The 21,306-nt window shown below is 41.9% G+C and overlaps 1 protein-coding gene across 3 annotated transcripts in view; it reads left to right on the top strand.

The window, feature by feature from the left end:
- Nucleotides 1-17,298, top strand: part of LOC104150993 (aminopeptidase Q) — a 41,815-nt gene extending 24,517 nt beyond the window's left edge. The window contains exons 12-20 of one of the 3 annotated variants that reach the window (XM_068925799.1): nt 335-474; nt 1,809-1,864; nt 3,300-3,453; nt 4,400-4,494; nt 5,176-5,283; nt 8,125-8,295; nt 10,298-10,438; nt 12,434-12,509; nt 14,168-17,298. In XM_068925799.1, the coding sequence (XP_068781900.1) occupies nt 335-474; nt 1,809-1,864; nt 3,300-3,453; nt 4,400-4,494; nt 5,176-5,283; nt 8,125-8,295; nt 10,298-10,438; nt 12,434-12,509; nt 14,168-14,314 (1,088 nt within the window). In that variant the 3' untranslated portion in view covers nt 14,315-17,298. Of the gene's footprint in view, nt 1-334; nt 475-1,808; nt 1,865-3,299; nt 3,454-4,399; nt 4,495-5,175; nt 5,284-8,124; nt 8,376-10,297; nt 10,439-12,433; nt 12,510-13,642 lie in introns of those variants that run through there. The other 2 variants (XM_068925800.1, XR_011137484.1) reach the window with 2 other exon arrangements.
- Nucleotides 17,299-21,306: the final 4,008 nt, after the last annotated feature.

The following is a 21,306-nucleotide window of genomic DNA, read 5'->3' as shown; positions in this document are numbered from 1 at the left end:
GCTCCTTATCCAGTCTTTTTATTCTCAGATAACCTTTCTCAGCTCTCCCAGCTGCCTGCTAGCCAGCTGCTTTGAGTAGAACAAGTTGGGTCTTCATCCTCCCCTTTACCATCTTCAGGGTGTCCTGGGGAGGTCAGTTGCTTGTTGAAGTTCTTCCACTATGCAGAAGTTGGAGAGCTCAAGTACGTCTGGCTTCTGGGGGGGATTCTCTTTGTGTGTAGCTTCCAGCTTGCCTCTTAGATCTCTGAGGAGCACTGAGCCCACTGTTTATAAATGCAAGAGAGTTTAGCAGTGCACAGAAAACAAAATGATACACTTTAATGTCACTTTACAGAAACGTTTCCTGAAATGCGAGTATCAGAATCAGAATATGACTGGATCCTGCTAAACGTAAATTTATCTGGATACTATAGAGTTAATTATGATCAATTAAACTTAAAAAGATTAGCACGCTTGCTTGAAAACGATCCAAAGGTAAGATCATAATTGTTTTTTCAAGCTTATAAGCAAACTTCTTTCCTTGTATTTCTTCTTGCAGTTTTTACCAGTAATCACTCTGGAAAAACTGGAACCGTGAAAAGCTTATATATCACATATGAACAAGTAACCCACAACTGCACCTCTAACATCACTGGCAGCATTCCACAAGGGAATAGGAACAGGCCCAAATAATTTCACATAAACAGTAGGCTGAAAAATAATTTACATTAAATGACCTCCTGTCTTCAAAGTTGTCTTAACAGCTCATGGTTCTTCTGATCTCTTCAATTTGACTCAGAGTTATCAGTATGGATATGTGACTAGCTTGATCTGTGGTTAGAACTAAGCAAAAGAGGTCTCATTTGATGGAATTGAAATAGCTTGCTGATTCAATGGGCTATTCATGCAACCTCTAACTTACCATAGCTTGGACTGCAGATGAAAGAAATATGGACTAGGCTACGTATGTGACCTCATATGAGGCTGTATAATATTTAGTGTTGCCTAAACCTAGAGTATGGCTTAGGTGGTAATGTCAGTTTATTGGATTGGATACCAAAGATCAGAAGGTTTAAACTTCCGAAGTCTGGGGCGCGTGTAGTAATAGATCAAGGGAGTCAAGATTACTTCTCTGGAAGGTTTGAACACTTTGCCAGTCAGAGCACATAGTTCTGATTAAAGCCTTTCTACAGCACATTGGCTTCCTTTTTTCTAAGCTTTTCTTTCACAGCAACTTAAGTCCTCACAAACTTAGGCATGTGCTGTCATGGGGCAGTGCTTGGGCACTGGTCAGCAGGAGGGCTGACCAGAGCAGTGGCCAAGCCTTACTAGCACAGAAGCAGGGAAGAGATAAGGGACCAGCAGTCCTTGTGAGAGCGCTGGTTCTCAGTAACTAAAGTTCTTCCTCACTCGTTTAATCCGTAATAGTGTCAGATTCTGCTTTGGGCTAACCTGAGCATGTACTCTGTGCTGAAGCCTCAAAAGGAAAAAAAAAAAAAAAGCCTGTGCCAAAACTTTACAACCAGGATATTTGTTAGGTACTGTAGTTTCCTTATTTTAATGTTCATTCCAGCATGCAAGTAAGAAAGGTCTTGAAGTTTAGCATTTAGTGATATATAGTTGTTTATTTATGTATATAAAAGCTCTTAAAAGCACAGTAACAATTTCAGCTTAAGAGGCAGGATCCCATTTTGTCGTGTTTTGTAGAAGATTTTGGCTTAGAAAAGATGTTAGGATCTCGTCTCATAATTTTTGAAACGTAGTAAAGCTTATTTTTAATCTCAGTGTTGTGTTTAGATCTATTAACACCAAATGAATGCTTTCTGCAGGCTATTCCCGCTGTTAGCAGGCTCCAGCTGATAGATGATGCTTTTGCATTGATGCAGTAAGTATGTTTTGGATATGTCATAAAAAAAATTATTAAAATTATTAAAATTGCAATCAACATTCCTGTTTCTGGTTCTTACATTCCTACCCATACATGCCTTATAAAGACAGCAGATGTTTCCCCAAAATGATGGGGGAGTAAATATTTAATCCAATCTTTTTTCAGTGCTGAATGGTTTCTTTCAAAATTTCTTCTAGCTTTTGTCCATCTCTCAGAAAGTATTACATATAATGGCATTGTCATGAGTTTTCCAGGGACTATCCTAGATTTGTTGTAGCAGAAAAAAAATTCTCAATGATCATAATTACTTTTTCTTTTCTGAATTTCTTTGATGCAGTTGTGCATCATTCTTAATACCTCCTTCATTTCTCTTGTTGATAGATCACTCAGTCGTTCATCTCTTGGCAGAAAAAGGTCACAGAACGCTTGCACTGCATATGTTGCAGTTCCGTAGAAAATCACTACATTAAGATAAGCTAATTTTATGTTAATTTTCTGAAATCTGAGCAGTTCATAGAGGAGGTTCATGCTTAGAGGCTGCAGAACTGTGGTACTGGAGTGCTCAGCAGTGCCGAAGAGAACCAAAGACCCCCAAAATGTGCCTGTGCCTCTAAAACGTAATAGAGATCCTAAAAGCCTCAGGGACCAGCGATATGGGAACTCCAGGAGGAGGTGGCTAAAGCATACCACATCCCTTCGAAGCCTGGGCAGGGAGCTCTGAGGAGGGAGTCAAAGGTTCCCTTTCATGCAAACATCCTTTCTCATAAGAGAGCTCAGACTTGCCATATAATAAGGAATGTAACTCATTAGGGTAACTGTGCTCTGACGCAAGTATACTAGAAGTATTTCTGTTCTGGGAGAAGAGGGCTTGACTGGCTTTTTTGGGGCAGGAATGAATTCCATGTAATTATCATACTGAAGCACAGAAATGCCATACCACAATTCTTACATCTAAGAGTACTGTGCATATGAATTAAGTTGTATGTTTTTACAATTATATTTATTTCGTAAAGTAACCTATAATGAAAATCTGTTGCTCATCAATAAGGGCAGACATATACTGTAACTCAAAACAGTGCTTTGTTCCCTCATTTTGTCCTAGTGAGGCTGATGCATGCTATAAATGTGCTTGGATCTAATCCTAAAACCATAACCAGAATACAGTCTGCTTACTGCCAGGATTACTGCCAGGAGTGTCCCATTGCTTTGGTTAAGCATTTTGTGCTCTGTAATAAATGTTCGGACAGTTCAGCTCCATTGTTGAGGCACCATTGTTTTATATTCTAATTTTCCGGTATCCTTGCTAAATTATTCTCCACCCAGTGTCCTCATGTTTTACTATCAGTTCTGTAAACAAACAGATATTCGTAGTATGTGTTAGTGTGAGTAAGAGTGCTCAAATATGAGGGTTTTTTTTTTTTCCTTCACATAGTTTTGGATATATTCAGATTGAATCAGCGCTTGAACTAACGAAGTATCTTGCCAGAGAAGATGAAATCTTTATATGGAATGTGGTATTATTAAATCTAGTACCAGAGAATTTGGAAAGTACTCTGAAAAATTATGAAGTATATCCACTTTTAAAGGTATCACCTTTTTTGTTAATTAATGAAGATTCTAGACCATTTAAATAAAAAAGATCAAAATGAACTCTTCATAAGATTCTCAGGAATGTAATGATGACTATGATGGGTCATAATTCTTATAATTTTTGTTAGATGATTTTGCCGACTTTTTTTTTTTTAATTGGCAGTATTTGTTTGTATGAATTAGTCAGTGATAACTATCATTAAATCAGGAGCTGCTTCTTACTGCAGAAATATATTCACATGGTTAATGTTAAGCTTGTTCTTAGGTTTTGGTAAAATGAAGATCTGGAAAATACAGCTATCAGTAGTAAGTAGTGGGCACAACACTGATAGGTATAAAGGGGATATAGTACATGTGTGATCTATGGCATGTATTGCCTTCCAGTTCATCTTTGTGGAGAGGAAGAAAGAATTGAGTTTAACCTGTCATGCTTTAATGGCCTACATACTAAATGAGGTGATTTTTTTCCCATTTTTGGGCTACTTGAGATGAGATAACATTTCGTTATTTACTTCCTTGACATCTATTTGTCTCCACTTTTATTTTAAAAAGTGCAATCTTGTTACAATCATTCTGTAAGTTATACAAGTAAAGATATGTTTTTAACTTGTGAAAAGAACTAAGTGTTTTTCTATTTAAAAACATTTTTCTCTCTTGTTCTTTGAGAGTGAGCATGTATTTTCTTTCATAACGAGTTCCAAAGTTTTTTTCACCTATCAAAGCAAGGTGAAATGGGAGCTCCTCAGTTTGAATGGATGTAAAAATGTATTGTTTTGGTTTTTTTTTTAGTCCCAATTTGTATGCTTTATTTTAATGTGGTATATTACCAAGAAATTTATAGTGGTAAATTTTTAGGATAAATCTAAATAAGTGAAGAAAAACTCAGCAAAATGAATGTATGGATCTGAATGAAAGTAACTTTTCTTTCCCTTCTTTTAAAAGAAATACCTTTTAAAGAGAATGTTGCCAATATACCATTATTATGCAGGTTTAATTCAGCAAAATGTTGATACTTTGGAAGATGACTATTTTGCTCAGTAAGTACTTTTTTTCCCTCAAAAGTTTGATCTGGCATGGTTTGATCTGATGCATTCTGGTGTGCCTTTGTACATTTAAATACAAGATACAGGAAAAATATTCTAATTTGTTGGAATCTAACTGAATTGTTACTTTTATTGTCCTATAAATGTGTGTTATTTACAATGGTGGTTCCCCAGGAAATTTCAGTAGGTAGATTGTTTGGGGTATTTCTAGTAAATTTAGTGAGCGTAGAAGATAGTAGCTTTTGTTTACTGTGACCAATTGCAACAGGCTGCTGCTAGTGGGAGGAAAACTGACAGCAGTGAATTTCAAACGCGATTTACAAATTCACCACTAGAGCTTGCAAATAGTTTATTTTGCATGGCTACCAAGCATTGGATGCTTGAATGTCAGAATGATGAGACCTGAGCAAGGGTGGTATAAAACACACAAAACCTATTAAAAATTACAGTCCCTTGGTAGCTTTGCTAATCTCCGTGAGTATCGATGTCATGAATCCGTTGTTGGTAGCTTAGTTGGATTTTTTTGTTTTTTAATTAAACCTCTATTATTTCTAGTAGAGGTTCTCCTGGGTAAACAGCATCATGTGCTAAAACTGCGCTGATTAAGCGTTTCTCTGAGTACTCCAAATATAGAATACATATCTTTTATTCTTGCTATTTTGGCTTTCCTTCAAGAGTATATTTGGAAAAACTTTTTGCAACAGCATGCTGGCTGGGTCTCCAGGACTGTTTGGATCTGTCATCTGAACTGTATGCAAAGTGGATGGACAACCCTGAGTACAAGTAAGAATGATAACGTGCTTTTAGAAGTGTGTGTGTGTTAAGTGAGGTGAAAGGTTAACGGGCTCTTACACAGGGTATGCAGAACGGGATGGCTCCTGTACGCTGCTTTTCTTTCTCCACAAAATGACAGAACTTAAGCTTAAAAAAACCCAAAAGACTAAGAATTCCCTAAGCCCCTCATTTTCCCCAAATTCCAGTTTTCTGTGGAGTTCATGCTTATTGCCTTGCATGCAGACCTCACAGTCTGGAGGATGCATAGTGTTGTCATGAAGACCAAATTCTGTTTAGCTGCAGAACAGGTGAAGCTCAGATCAGGGCCGATATCCCATATTGCCCTATCCCTTTCTACAGTAAAGCCCCCAGCTTCGAGGGGCCTCATGTATACCCACACAGTTTTTAAGCTTCTGTAGGTAGTACTGAGTGAAATGGTCTTTCTAGGGTATGGAAATCTGCTCATGGTGAACCTGTCAAATCACTTTGCATGTACTGTGTTTGCATGGGCAGAAGCTGGGAAAGCTGTCAGATCTCATGGTGATATTGGAGCCCAGTGGTTAGGTTTCTTGTCTGTGAGAAGAGAGATCTGGGCTCTGATCCCTCCTTCCACAGTCAGACTTTCTGTATTAAGAGTATTGCATTGTTGGAAAAAATCTTACAATGTATTGAAATTCTTATTCTCTTTTCTCCCTCTTTCTTTTGATATTTTTCTATGCAATTATCGTGTAGTATTGGCACTGGTGAGTGAATGTTTAAAGTTTTATCATTATTTTTGTTTTCTTTGTTACAGTTGTATAATTTTTATAAATGTTTTTGTTGATGTATGTGGTTGGCTAAGTGACCTGAGCTCATATTTGTACTTTTTTTAAAATAGCCCTGTAGCGATCATCCGCATAAAAAACAAACAGTACTTTAAAGGTAAACTGAAAAGCTTAAATATGCTAAACACTCTGATGCATTCCACAGAGAATATTATTGCTATCGCACACTAAAAGCAGCAATGCTATGCCAAAATCTGAGACAGTTTTCAGAATAGCCACACATTTTCCCCTATTAATAATATCTGAAGTGACTTTTTCTCCCTGTTGAGATTTTACATACTTTATCTGAGTTCGAGAGTTGAAAAGTCTGTGAAATATTAGCTGTGATGTGGAAAAAATGATCATGTTTCAAGGAGAAGAAATCATGGGAGGCAGGAAACTTCTTAGGTTTCAAATAATGGATCAGTGTCCTTGCTCAGGAAAAGAGGAGGCTTTTCATATACTGGCTAGAACAGGGCAAGGGCACAATAACTTTGTGACCCACCTTTCACAGAAAGATACCTGTAGATGCTCTATCTAAATCTCCGTTCGGAGGCCACAATTCATAAGGGTACATTATAGTTGTTCTGCCACAGGCTAGCACCATGCATGATATGATACCCAGTAGGATTCTCGTATCTGTTGAAGGGAATAATGGTTTTCCCCTTCAAATAAGGTGATCGGCCTTCAGCTGAATCTTTCCGAACACTGACCTCACAGAACTTAATCAATTGGACTTGAGATTGTACATTTTTATCTGTTCTGTGTAAAGAATAAGCTGAGAGCCATGATTTCCCGCCAGTCTCTCAGAATTACTCCTTTTCTGCTCAGAGCAGTGAGGTAGACCTTTCTAAATAAGTGTATTCCCTGTGGTGCAGTGTTATTGGTTTTTCTCCTTTGAAAGAAGAAAATGAGCTTAGAGGAAGGGATAGTTGCTGTACGTTTTAGTTACTTTCGAAAGGTTACCATGCTGCCGTTACTCTTAAGAAATCATCATGTCATCTCTGTATTGACTCCAGGAAAAAGACGTAACGTAATCCAGCATTCTTCCTAGAAGTTTGTTGCATGTTACCCAAGATCCACAAGCAAGGGAATCCTGGCAGGCCAATGATCTTGAGCCACAGGACCATCCCTGGAAAAAAATTTGAAGATCAGTAAGTCCCACCCCTAATCCAACATTAAAAACAAAAACCCAAGCTCCAGATTTTCTCTGGGTCACAACAGACCTCCTGTGTGAACTATACAACACAAACCACTTCCAGGCCACTGTAGATGTCACCAACCAGTATACCAGTGTCCCATACAACATTGCCCTTGCAGCCTGCCTTGCATGCTCAACATTCAGAGTTGTGTCCGAAAGGTTCACTGACCTTATCCATTTCATCTTCACCCACAACAACTTTATGTTCAATAACCAACATTTTCTTGAGACTATTGGGACAACTGTGGGTATCAAAATAGCCATATTTTAGCCAAGGCAACTTTTCAGGAAGCATCTTGAGAAGATTTTAACTGTACCATCAGCCCAACATTGAACTGAAAACATACAGACGATTTCTTTATCATTTGGGTGGGAAATCTCAGTCCCTGCGTTGCCTTTCCCCCACAGATTCAGTGATGTTCATGCCAACATCAAACTGAATCCTATGCAAAGATCACTTCCGAAGGCACCGTGATCAACGTAAAACCCACAGAGCAACGTTCACGTGATTGATGTCTTAGGTCATGCTGTGAAAGAGTGGTATTGAATACTGTAGGTACACAAACTGCTTTAACCCAGCTGTTTTAAAAAGGATTTTTGGTTTACCTTTAAACCCCTGTTTTGTTAATGTTTAAGTCGTAAGCACAGCAATCAAATTTCATAGCTTTATTTAGATTTTAAGTGTATTTCTCTTTTTCTGTGTATTTTAACTGTAAACAAACGTGTATTTTCAGTTACGCATTAACTGCTTATTTTTGCTTTATAACATTAGAGTACCTTTTGATCACATTTTGTATTTTCACTTTATAACATTAGAGTACCTTTTAATCATATTTTGCTTTGCAGTATTCCCTTTTTAATTAGAAAACCGGTCTGTTGCTATGGTGTTGCCATGGGAAGTGATAAAGAATGGAATTTTGCATGGGAAATGTATAACCAAACCAATTCCACAAAGGAAGATAAAGACATCCTGCTCTCTGCCTTGAGCTGTGCCAGAGAATCATGGTTACTTTACAGGTGACCTGGACCAAATGATCTTTTTATGCGTACAAAAGTGAAATCATAAAAACACAAATACTGTACTAAGCTGGACAGAGGTATGCCTGCTGCAGAACTGTGTATCCAATAGACCAGTAGCAGATTTGTAAGGATTTTATTGCAGAAAAAGTGTGATTAAACAGGGCAATAATAAATGAGCCTTCTGCCCAGACGCTGGTAATCATGGCTTTCTTGAGCTGTTAAATATTTCTAGTGTATTATGTCTAACACTAACAATGGATGTGTCTTCTCTCAATGTGTTTAATTCCCTTTTTGAACCTGGACTTCAGGCTTCGTAGCAGACTGTGGCAACGCATCCTGTAGTATAAATGCATGTTGTATGAAAACATACTTTTTTTTTTTTTAACCTATTACCTGTCTTTTTTAAATCTTAATCCCATTGGCTGCCCTTACTCTCTGCACTGTGAGAAACAGTAATCATAATTTGCCTTGACATTTTTCCCTGCCATTTATGATTTTATGTCATTTTCCCATATCCTTTCTCTCCTCTCTCCTTTACTTCCAAGCAAAAGTATCGTTGTCTATTTAGCCTTTGCCTGGAAGCCAAATCGCCTTTTCCTAGGTTAAGGGCAAAAATGAAAATGTGCTTACCAGTAAGCTATTCACCATTGAAAGTGCAGTCTCATACTGCAAAGTTGTTTTCTAAATATTGCAGTGTGGAATACCTTAGTTATTATCTTTCACTGGCTTCCGTATGAAACATCTTCACTTTATAAGTAAAAAGATGCTGAAGCTGAATTCTCTAATCTGCCATATCTGCGTTACCCTAGAGAGTAGCTCAGAGGACACAGTTTTGCCATTGACTCCCTACAGAACCATCCTCCTCCCACTGGCATAAACTCTATGGATCTGAAGCTCTGAAAGTAGCAGATGTATTTCGCCTGCCAGCCCTCTGCTCTTGTGATGGTGGTCATGTGAAGGCAGAACTGATATGCTTGAGAAGAGGGCAAAATAGAGTGGAAAGACGTGTCCGAGTAGAGCTATGCTGATTTTTTTTTTGCCTCCCCTTTGGTCATTTAGGACATTTTGTCACTAAACACAGGCTAGTACTTGTCCCTGACCAGCGGTGAGTTATACTGGAAGCAAGATGATGCCAATTCAGGGAGTCGTGGTGACCTCTTCCTCCCTGTGCCTTAGTAGTTGGCAAGCCAATCTGTTTTTCTGTATGCCATCTTAAAGTCCTCTTTGGGTGAGGAGTGTTAAGCTGTGCTTTTCCTGGCCCTCAGTGTAGTTTTGTCAGTTCAGTTAAGCGTGTTGGTGGTGTGCAAATGGGAGAAATCCCTGCTCACCTAGTCTATCCATAAAAGCAGCTGCCTACACAAGCCTATGAGAAGGTGACTCTAACTGTGCTAGTTCAAAGTAGGAGACATGCAAAGTTATGTATTTAGGCAACAAAGAGGAGGGTTACATATTTACTTTTTCAGGATATTCAGACTCCCACTGCTATCAACATCAGTGGCAGGTAGTTACTTAACTGCTTTTGAAATCATGCCTTAGCTTCCATGGAAGTGCATCAGATCCATGTCACTGCAGTAGGTCTCCTCAGCAGAACTGAGTGTCTCACTGCTGTTCACTCTGTAGGCTCCCTCTGAATCTGAGCAGAGTGAGTCCCCAGAAACTCAGGAGCAGTTTGCCCTTCCACAGGGTTGTCTAGTGGGAGTGAGAGATTGTCCCTCATCCCTCTTTAACACAAGAGTAAGAAAAGCAAATATATCTGCTTGATGTGCTATGTCCTCATTTCTCTGAGAAATGGAGAACCGATGTGCATGAACAGGGGATTTCAGCCACGTGAACAGGAAACACAGCTGGATAGACAGCTTGAAGTGAAACCAACTTTGGTATAACACTTTGGATTCTGGTAAATGTTGAGATAGGAATTTTCTCAAGCTGGTAAATGTTTCCAAATCTTCATGGTTAAACAGCAAGTGATAGTTAAATTTTTTTACTTCTTTTCCGACAGATATTTGCAATATGGACTCAGTGATACATTATTTTCTTCCAATTGTACTTCAAACATGATCTTATATGTGGTGACTAAGGATATTGGTCAGCGTATAGCCTGGGAATTTGTTACAGAAAATTGGCCGCTTCTAAGTGAAAGGTATGGAGAACAGCCACCTTCGAGTTCCTTTTATTTCTATGTCTTTTTGGCTCCTTCCTCCATTTTTAGGTTCGAGCTATGAAATCCGGGTCAGGTTTTCCTTCGAGATATGGCTTTTTTGTAATGACCCATGTGATTCCGTAAGTGCCCAGACCACAGCATTCAGCTCTCATTGGGGCTTAATGTCAAAAAGGAGCTCATATCAGACACAGAATGCTTAAAAAAAAAAAAAAAAGAGTCTGTTCATGACCGTCTCAGTTCTTGTAGATATTAACCTTTCTAGAAAATCTGACGCATGTTTACCTACCTAAACGGAGAGCTTCCCTCAAAATCCCAATTGTGAGACGGTGAAAGCTGAAAATCTGTCTTTTAGAGTACCCTTAAGATGTGCTTTGTGACAACGGGTAGGGGAAACCAGTAGGTTTGATATAGGTGGAAGTATGACTAACATGATATTATTCTCTTATCTCTAACATGATATTATTGGCCTCTTGTTACTAGCTACTGTGCAAACTATTGTGCCCTGCTTCTTGCAGTTCAGGCAGTATTTCACACTGAACAGAATAAACTTTCAAAACAGGAATAGATGCAGCCTCCTAGTGGTTTGTAAGAGTAGGAGTGATGGCTGGCCCCATAGAGGGATGGTTTCAGGAGCGCATAAGAGGACAAGGCAGAGTGATGATGGATGGTTAGAGCCCGGAGAATCAGTAAGAGGTTCAAGACCTGAAGGAATAGTGATGGACCAGGATCAGCCTCATCTCTGGAAGTCTAGCATTAGACTTCACAGATGAAACCGTCATCACACTGACTTGTATCCACTGCATGTTTACCTGGGCTTTCGGTAATATGGTGCAAGGCAATGCAGGCTTTCTGTAGGCAAGTAGGGAAGCCTTCTAGTTCATCCTTTCTCCTGAATAAATAATAACAAGATAGATTTCTTGATGTGCAGTCAGTTAGACAATTCTGCAGGCAGCAGAAAAATGGACTGCTTGGCAACTCTCAGAACTGAGTGGGTCCCCCTATGCTCTAGAAATGGGTTTATCCAGTAGCGTTTCCTAAGCAAAGGTGTAAAATGTATCGGGAGTAAGACTGTAACCTCTCTTCCAAAGAGAGTATGATGAGACATAGGATAGGAGCACACAGGGTTATGAGGGTTGCAAAGACTAACTATAGCATTAATCCCAGGCTTATGGCCTAGCCCACCTCCATCCTACCTGCACTGCTGCAGGTGAGCTTGCATCAGGCTGTTTGGCTGGAGCAAAGTAAGCATCTTTAATGCTTATTCCAAGACTCCCTCTGTCTCCTAGGCAGTAGTGAAAAGGAGCGTGGCTGTAACACCATATGTTTCTACTGTCTTTGGGGGCAGAGGGGTCCTTTAGGAGCCATTAGTGGCAGCATAACCAAACCCAGCCACTTGGGAGCGTTCAGTGGTGTATTTGAAGTGTATTTGTATTGCTAATTCTAGCAAAGGCAAGTTGTCGCGGGTTTGTGCTATGCCACCTTGTTCCCCATGGAACTTTTCTGCACTTTATACCCGTGAGAAATTTACAGGGAAACAGACTCCTTATTTTCAAATTAAAAGAATAGTCTGGGTGCTAGCTTTATAGGCTATCCTCAGAATACAAAGAGAAACACTGTGTTGTTAGAATCATTATTTATTAGCCTGTCCGGCTATGTTTAGCTGCATGGGCTGACAGAGGTTACCCGTTTTAGGCAAAGAAGATGAGTCATGTTACCAAAGCAGAAATACCAAGTCTTACAAAGAAATGAAAATGGTGGGTAATTATTGTGCTTCATCCAGCTCAAATGTCTAAACTGAACTTCAATGATATTTCTTTAAAAGGGGAAAATGAGTACCCAGTTGTGAACTTCAGTTTAGGAGGTATTTCCAGTATGATAAATAATAAACAAACACTGGGAATATTTTCAAAGGAGAGGAAAAGTAGCATATTTGCTAACATGCTGATGGAAGGATTTTTGTCTCATTTTTTACAGGTATGGGAAGGAATTATTACATGAGGTATTAAAAATAATGGGAAGATTTGTCAATACAGATGTACAGATCCAAGAGGTAAGTTAATAACATAGAAGTAATTTCAGCTTTATTGTCAGTTTGTAAATACCATTGTATTGTTTCTTAGAGAAATCGGGGAATGTATTGTATAATATTGCTGTGTTGAGACACTGAGAAAAGTTACACTTTCTCATCTGAGAAACAAACGTATGAACAGGAACTCACAGCTCTGCAGTCATGTGTGCGTGCAGCGAGTTGTTAAGTATGGTGTGAAAGTAAGCTTTTGTGCAGGGATGAACGTCGTCCTGCTCTTTGTAGTTGCAGCGTATGAGACTGCCTGCCCAGGTGCTGAACAGATGGTGTGCACATGTGTGATGCATCACTTGTGGCAGCCCCGATGAGCCCGTGAACAGTACTTTCTAATTGGGCTGGTGTACATCTGCAAAAAGAGGATGTATTTTGAGAAAAATGCTAAAGGGTGGAAATATGTGAATGGTGGCTGTAGCCTTTCTTTAGCTTATTCCCCACAGTAATCCCTATCTTAGTGACTGTGGCAAATGGATGACCATCGCTGCTTGTTTCATTCTCTTATTCTTTCCCCTCCAGTCTCAACAAATTATTTCCCAATGTATACCTTATTTTCCATCAGTTCCGCTTTTGTGCTCTCTCCGTTTTATCCACATGTCTGTGTCAGCCCTGAGCTGCTGGGATCGGTCATAGCACAACAAATGTTGTTGCCGTTCTTTGGCCGTGCACAGAGCAAGTAGCCGGGAAGGGATGCTTAATGAGGACAGCAATTCAGAGAGTTAGCTCCTAAAATCAAATCTCTCTTGAGCACGCATGCACTGCAAGTTGTTCATGTCATGTTCTTTATTGAGAAGTCAAATCCCTATGATGGCAAAAGCAATAGCCCAATGCCAGCCTTTCAGTTAATCTTCAGGCTTGGGAGCCTGAATAAATGTCCGCAAAACTGCCTCATTTTTGTCTTTAAAATCTGTCCATAGAGATCACCTTTGCCATGATGCTAACTGAAAGCTTGCCAAAAGTTAGGCTGCTGGCATGTTAGGGCAGCTAGTTATCGTGCTGACATCTATCGCATTTCTCTCATTGTTTCATTCCCCTTCTTCCCCCCCCCAGCAGTGTATATTTCTTTGCTGTTCTTCCGTCCTCTCTTGTCTTCTACTTGTTAGATTGCTGGAAGAGACTTACTGTTCTGTGATTGTAGAAGAGGCAGCACAAGAGGATGTTGATACCCAACTAATCCTAGACTGTGTGGTACCGCTAGTCCTAGTGAAGCTCTCTGTATTTGGAAGGATTTCCAGAGGGATGACGAAAAGGCACATTTATCATGTGCAGGTTCCTTTAAGGGTTTAGTTCTTGGAAATGCGGGTTGCTTGCCCCTTGAAAAAGCTGGGCTTTCAGACTCTTTCTGTCATTTTTCAAAATGGAGCCTTTGACCCTGGAGTGGGCCGGTATGTTGCTGAATTAAAACGTTCTGGCCCCAGTGAAATGGTGGTAGAACTCCCGTTGAATTCATGGAAACCAGAATCCCACCTTCAGTGTAATCTTGATGCTTGCCCCTGTTTACTCTTTGCTCCCTGAAATTCCCCCTTTTCTACATACTTCTGTCGAAGACATCTGTCAGATGATGCACAGTTATTTACTCTGCTCCAAGTGAAACTACACGAACTAACCTCATGTATTTATCTCTTCAGTTACAGGTTTTTTATAATACTGCACTGGAAGAGGATGAGAGGGTGGCTACCACTGAACTACTGGAGTTTGCAAAATTGGAAAATATAGAAAACAGAGAACTTCTATCTGAAGTTGCTGTCTGGTTACAGAAAAATATAGATGATTGACTTAAGAACAATTTCCAGTATATTTTTGTGCAGTTCACTGGCATTTTGGTATACGTTTCAAGATTTACTTAAAGATAAAGCACACTTTTACGAGTTCTGTGGTTGTCATCCTAATTGGAAAGTCTAGCTAAACCAAATCACAATGAAAAGATTCAGCAAGAAAAACAAGGAGATATGTTTTCATATTATATCTGACTTAATTTCCTACTGGATGAGTTGTTAGTAGGGATATGTTGCTAACAGTGACCTAAAATACACATACAGTCCTAAAACCTTTGATTTTTTTTGACTATCAGTACAAAAGGTGTGACAAAACCACAAGAGGAAGCTGGAAAGGTTTTGTGTTCTGTTTTTCTTATGATTGGTATTGAGACCTTGGGCAAGTCATTAATGCCAGTCTCAACTTCTGTGTTTGTAAAATGGGAAGGGGTTAATGGGAGCAGTGCCACGTGACAAACTCGTGAATTCTGAGTTGTGGAGAGGAAGGGACTAAAGAAACTTTAAAGTTTAATGGTAACAAATGAATGCCTTGTCATTTAAATGCTTTATCTTTCTTTAGCGAATCTTTATGGGTTTGTACTAAATGTGTCTACATTTACATTTTTGTTTGATCGGGAATGTTCTTTTGAAGAGACCCTCCCAGTTGTCTCCATTTAACTCGCTTTAGGTCCTGTCCCAGAGCAGCCTTGGGGTGTGTGAACTGGGTTCTTCCTGGAAGAAGTTAACCCAGGAGATGATGAGCTCTTGGGGCACACCTAAAACAGTCCACCATCCAATAGGTACTCTGACAGTGCGACTAGAGTGCAGTTAATCTGAACTAACGCTTCTGAAACATGTTAGATCTTCATCACCATGTGTTCCATTCTTACTATGCTGATCCGCTTGCTAACGTATGTTTTGGAGGTGATAGAATTCAGGCCATTAGTATTAGCAAAATATATTAGCTTGTGATTGAAGAAATACAGGCTTCTCAGTCTGTGCAATTTATTCTTGTGTGTGATAAAAGTTTCACAACAAAGGTATTGTACTGGTGCTCTAGTTAACATTGAAAACAATGTTATTTGGGAGCCCAGGAAGGCAAAGAAGTTAAATGCCACACTATGAGGAGAAAAGGAATAAAAAACAGGCTAATACACAGCATTTCAAAATCAGACTTCTTTTTACTGAACACAGATTTTAATGAACATTGCCAATATGTAAATAATTACTAAAATAATTTTAAGTAAGGAAATACTTTCAGAGGACTGCTCCTGACTAGTACATGCCTCTTGATTGACTTTCTGTGTTTTAGAGTGTAGTTGAGCAGTTTTCATGACAGAAGCAAGTGGTGAAGATGATTTGTACACAAGCGGCCTGGATAGGAGCAGATCTGAATCTCTTCCATTTTGCACACTTTTATACTTGTTGGCTTATAGCAGCGATAGCTATGCGAAAGCAGTTCTTGCTGCTGCTGAGTACAAGTTAAATATAGAGGTTTGGAGAGGGAGAAATGGGAGACACAGTAAGGGAAAGGGAGATGGGAGAGAGGAATGCAGAGTAAGCTGGGAAAGGTGCCTTATTGCTAAGGGAGTGGGGCTGAAAGGAAGTCTGCTAAGAAGTATGAGGTTGGCAGGACTTTAGAAAATGATGTTTTGGAGTACCTATACAGGCTGTGTAGGTGTTATGGGGCGTGTAATTGTGAGGGTGCGTGAGATGGGGTAATTTCAGTAAGAGCAGGTGACACTGATAGGCCAGATTGATTCAGTAGGCCCTGAGGGGAAAACCGTAGCTATAAAATGATGAGAAGAGTCCCACTGTTTACTGTAAATCCTGTTCTTTGTCCTGAAAGTGAAAAGTGATGCTTGTTCTGCCTTTGTAGCATGCATGAGAGACCAGGAGTCCTGGAGGAGTTGGCAGGGATGGGGAACGGGTCATGGAGTGAGTGGAAGGAGGAAGGGAGATGGAGACCTGACAGAAGAGTTGGACCAGAGGATGGAAAGAGCTAAGAGGACCAGGGATCCAAAGGGGAGACGGTACAGGGAAGGAAGTGTGGGAAGCTGCAGGAGCAAGGGGAGATCCGGAGAGAATGGGATAAAGAGGGAGATGTTCAGGCTCCTCTTGCATGTGTTGCTTGCCCTGCTCAGTGGTCGGGTGACAGACTCCTCCTAACTCGAAGAACTCAGGATCAGGAGGGCTTCTTGCCCCAGAGGAACTAGCCATGAGACCTTTTGAAAGATTATACTGTGTTCTTTCAAAGTTTGTGTTGTTTGTCCGGAAAGAGCTGGATCCCTGTTGCTGGCAAAGCAAACTTGGAGAATCGTGCTTAATTTATTGCCAGCTAACGCAAACTTTTACTTGCTAATTCTAGTATTGAGAAAAGAAAGAAAACAAACAATTGAACAGGGAAATGTCTTTCCTGCCCTTTCCCCAGGCTCGACTTCAGCCTGACTCCTCTCCTTCCCCCTTGCTAGTCTCAACTCCCCTTGTTTTCACCACTCATCACGCTCTGTCCCTCCCAGTCCTTCGGTGAGGCCACGGGTGGTGCAGAGGTTGGGGTTGTGTGCATGCTCACTTCTGTGTGTTGCTTCTTGCTCGGGATGCCCCTGTCTCAGCCTGGGTTGCCTGGGGGCTGTAGTCCCTCGGGGATGTCCCTGCCCTGGCGTGGGCCAGCCATGTCCCAGTGCCTCCTTCTCCAGCCAGGTCCCCAACATCATTTCCTTCCCTGCGTCTCCTCTGTTTCGTTTCCTCTGTTTTCTCCTGCCCCTCGTGGCCGCTGCTCCGTCTTAAAATACATTGGAGCAGCGGCGCCACGTGCTCTCCTGACTGGTTGTTGGAGGTTTTGGTGCATGGTGGATTGTTTTCATCTGTTTTAGAGCATCCGAATCGGGCTGTGATTGGCCCAGGGCAGTTTGTGGCCTCCTCCTGCAGTGGCCCCCTGCCACCCAAACCCTGCTGGGTACGCTCAGGGGTTTCCCCTGCTGAGTCCTCGCTGCAGCTGCCGTCACTAGCTGCCTCTCAGAGCACAGCTTCCAGCTTTTCTCCAAACGCTCGTGTTTGCACTGAAAACCCCTGTGTTGCTTGTTGTCCCCCCCACTACCACCTGCTCTTCCAGCCAGTTCCCTGGGGAGCCAAGCTGCTCGCATCGCGAAGACAAGCTCCAGAGCTGTTTGGGTCAAGATTCAAGAGAGCCAGGCGGCCGCGCCTGACCTCCGCTGCTGGCGCTCAGCAGGCCGAGCGCTGGCCGCGTCCCCTTCGTCCCTGCCAGGCCGAGGGGCCGGAGGCGCATGGGTCTCCCAGGGTGGGACGGTGCCGGTGGGTGAGCATGGACGCGGCAGCCTGCTGCAGGCACAGGTTGTCGAGGTGCGTGCCGACTGCTGTGTGGCCGTGTGGACGGCAGCGAACAAAAAGGGAAAAGTCACCTCCCTGGCCTGGAGGTGGAGGGGCTCTTCCGGAGCAAGGGACAAGAGGCTCAGACCTTTTTGGTGCCGTTTCATGTGATTGTGGTGGATGCGGTGTTCAGTGAGGGAAGGGTGAGGGAGCAGAGACTGCCCGGGCATGGAGCGTGTTGCCCCCCTGGCGCTCGGTGGACTTGGGGAGGATTTTTGGCCAGCTGAGCCCAAGGCGGGCTTCTTCACTGACCAAAGCTGCGGTGGAGGCAGCTCTGGGGGCCTGCGAGTTCGGCCCTCACCCAGACCCGCTGGCTCAGCTTCTCAGCGTGACCCTGGACCTGCCTCATCCCTGCAGCCCTGCTGGGGCATCGCCATGTCGTGCTGACCTCGACGCCGGCTCTGGCCCCGATCCCGACCCGGACTTGCCGCCCCGACTCCACGTGGTGAGGCCGCTGCTCCTGCCTGCCCGGTGCCGCTCGGCTCCTGGCTCACCTTCGCCAGCGGAGCAGCCGCCCTCGCTGTGCCCCGACAGGAGGAGGATTTACGAAAGACTGCGCAAGGTGGTGTGGCGAGGACGGAGAGGGAGGAGCCGCCAGGAAAGCAGGTTTGGGGGGGGGGGGACCGTGTGCACGAGGGGGTGGCAGTGAACGCTGGGGAATTGCCGCGGATGAACGAAGGAGGAGGAGGAGGATGTGGAGGGAGACACAGACCTCATCTCCCCCAACGAAGCGGCCACGCAGGGCACCCCGCTCCAAGCCCTAGCGCTGCTTTGAGCAGCTGCGAATTGCTGAGAGCTGCGTGGGTCAAACGGCGCCGATAAAGCGGCCCTCTGCAAGTGGGGGCTGGTTGCCTGTCAAGAAAACGACTAACCTACGCTTCTGGCTTTGGGGGTGGTGGTAAACAAAGTGATGGATAGGAAGGAGCAATGCCTATTGCTGACTCTCTTTGCTCACGTGGAAGAAACGGCACTAAATAACCCAAGAGGTTTGTGAGGCAGCTGAAACTCGCCCGTGCTGGACTGATTTTGAGGCAGGCTTTACAGTCTCCTCCTTCCCCGGAGAGAAGGGTGTTTTCGTTCCCCCTCGTGTTTCCAGCAAGTCATTCACAACTTCTCGCTGTTGACATCTTAGCCACCAAAATTATTTCCCAGCCATATTCATGCTTCTTCTCTGTTGATATTTTCCCCAAGTGAATATTGCTGGTTTGAGCGTTCAGGAGGGAGGAAAGAAGAGACAAAAGTAACTGACAAGCAGCAGCAATTTAGAACAACAGCGGGAGGAGAACGAGACAAAAATGCGTGATAAAAGGGACAGACCGCTGTTAAAACGCCAGTCCGGCTTACCCTTCAACAGTCAGCACACGAGGCCCCAAGGAACTGTTTGCCAGTGAGATAAGAACATTACAGACCAATTTTTAACACTGAAAACTGCAATTTCTTCTCTTCAGCCGCCCGTTTTGTAATGGCTGCAGGATGCTGCTGAGCGCACTGTGCAGCAAAGTATATTAAGGCATTTGAGGATATTTGCTGATCCAGCATCGACCCCACGATGTGCTCCCACTTTACTGAGGAGCTACCAGCAGCAGCAATGAGAGTGTTTCCAATCCATTGCAATTTTTTATTGCTGTTAAATTAAATAGCGGAGGAAGTTTTTGCTGAGAAAACCTCACAGTGAAATTAATAGTTCAGTTTATCTACAGAGTAAAGCCTGTCCAATGTCATTGTGTTGGCCTCGCCTATGATGTACTTGTGTAATACTCTTAACTCTGGGATGATTAATAGAAAGCTGGTTAAATATCAGATATTATGTTTATATCACAGCTTCTAGTCTGGGAAAGAAGAAAGAATATCCCATATTCCACAGAAAACACTGGATGTCTCTAAACTTAATCCAGCACTGTAAATCCAGTGTCTGCTCTTACTGAAATGGAGCCAACCCCTTGCGCGGGTCACTGGTCCTTGGGAAAGAAGAAGAGCTGGGCAAGAGGGCTGGTCTATGGAAGACCTTGCAACACGCTGAAGATGACTGTTATCCAGGACCCGTTGGGATACGGCTGCATGAACAGCCAGTCCGTAGCCAAGCAACCAACTTGATATTGGAAAATGACCAGGAACCCTTCTATTTAGAATCTGGATATCTTTAATTGTTTCTCTGCTTTGTTTTTTTTATCCACAGGGACATTTAGATCACGTCTGCCAAGGCGTACTTGGAGTCATAGGCTCGTAGAGGGGAAGACTTGGCCCTGTAGGAATCATTAGCAGTTTCGCCACTGCTATCAATCTCTTACGATGTCACCTAAGATTTTAATTTATGTGTATGCCTTCACTTACTCCTAGGGCAACACGCACACAGTGAAAATAACTCTGAGTAGATTGTCAGCTGCTCGTTATCAGGTATGCCGTGACAGACAAATATCATAACTTGTGCACAAACAGAAAGTTCAGAAAGAGTTCAGATTTATGACCAAACTGAAGAAAAGGAGATATTAAGCATAAGGCAGTTTGGTTAAAATTTTTGCATTTATAGAATTACTAATTCCTTTTTCCTCCGTTATATACAATATAGAGAAATCAGAAGAATACTGGAAAAAATAAAGCAGAATAAAACAAACAGGTTGTATTCTTCTGTTTGTTTCTTGCTATTGTAGGAGTACCTTGGAGATTTTGTAATTTTTCCCTTGAGAGATTTCTGTTTTATTTTTCATGACAAAGAAAATAGTTGGTGAAATATAATGACTGTGTGTTGTAACAGCATTTAAATCACCTAGGTAAAGTCTGCTGCTGAAATATTACATCAACATTTGGTTTCAAAAGTGTTTGGAGGAAAAGAAAACAATATAGTAAATAATAAATGTGCTTGCCCTCTGACTGGGTTTTGAAATGCCTCGGAAAATGGATAGATTCTACAGATGCAGAAAAAAGATGTTCTGGACCGTTTTTCTAAGCACAACAGAAGAATTCATAGGACTTGACAAATTTGGATGTTTGTTAGGATTTAGTTTTGTTCTAGGAAAGAGTAATGAAAGCTATCGGTGATTGCAGCAGTCCTGGAAATTGGCATCTGACAGTATCGGGAGAAGCCTGAATTGTCTCAACTGGCGTATCCAGTAATCCTGAAAGGCAGAAAGCTGAAATGTGAGGTTGTGATGTTTTTTCGCCATTGGGGAGCATACTTATTTAATCACTTTTGACTGTTGGAGATGGCAAACAGAATCAAAACATTTTGTCAGAAGTGGTAATATATTCCCTTACTATATCCATGTTCTTTTAAAAAAAAAAAAAAAAAGTTCTTTTTTTTTCTGAAATGCAATACTCATTACAGTTTTACTGTTTACTTATTCTTTAAAAAAAGGAGGTCTAAGAAATACTTTTCATCTGTGAACACACAACAGATGAAGGTAATAAATGAAGACTCTCATCCCAGTTTATATTGTTTTCTCTATTTCCACCCTTTGTGCTAAGTCAAATTATTTTTAAAAGCCACCGCTAATAAGACAAGCGTGAGCTCCTTTAAGACAGCTAGCTGGCACTGTCTTCAGCCTGCCTCTCTGGGGAGCACTATTTCGATGATTTGTCTTCTGTTTCAGTCACTCTGGGGCTGACGTCATACGCTCACTATCAGAGGA

Source organism: Struthio camelus, chromosome W (assembly GCF_040807025.1).
Source record: "Struthio camelus isolate bStrCam1 chromosome W, bStrCam1.hap1, whole genome shotgun sequence".
In the NCBI taxonomy this organism is placed as follows: domain Eukaryota; kingdom Metazoa; phylum Chordata; class Aves; order Struthioniformes; family Struthionidae; genus Struthio; species Struthio camelus.
This window is presented reverse-complemented; position numbering and strand designations above follow the sequence as displayed.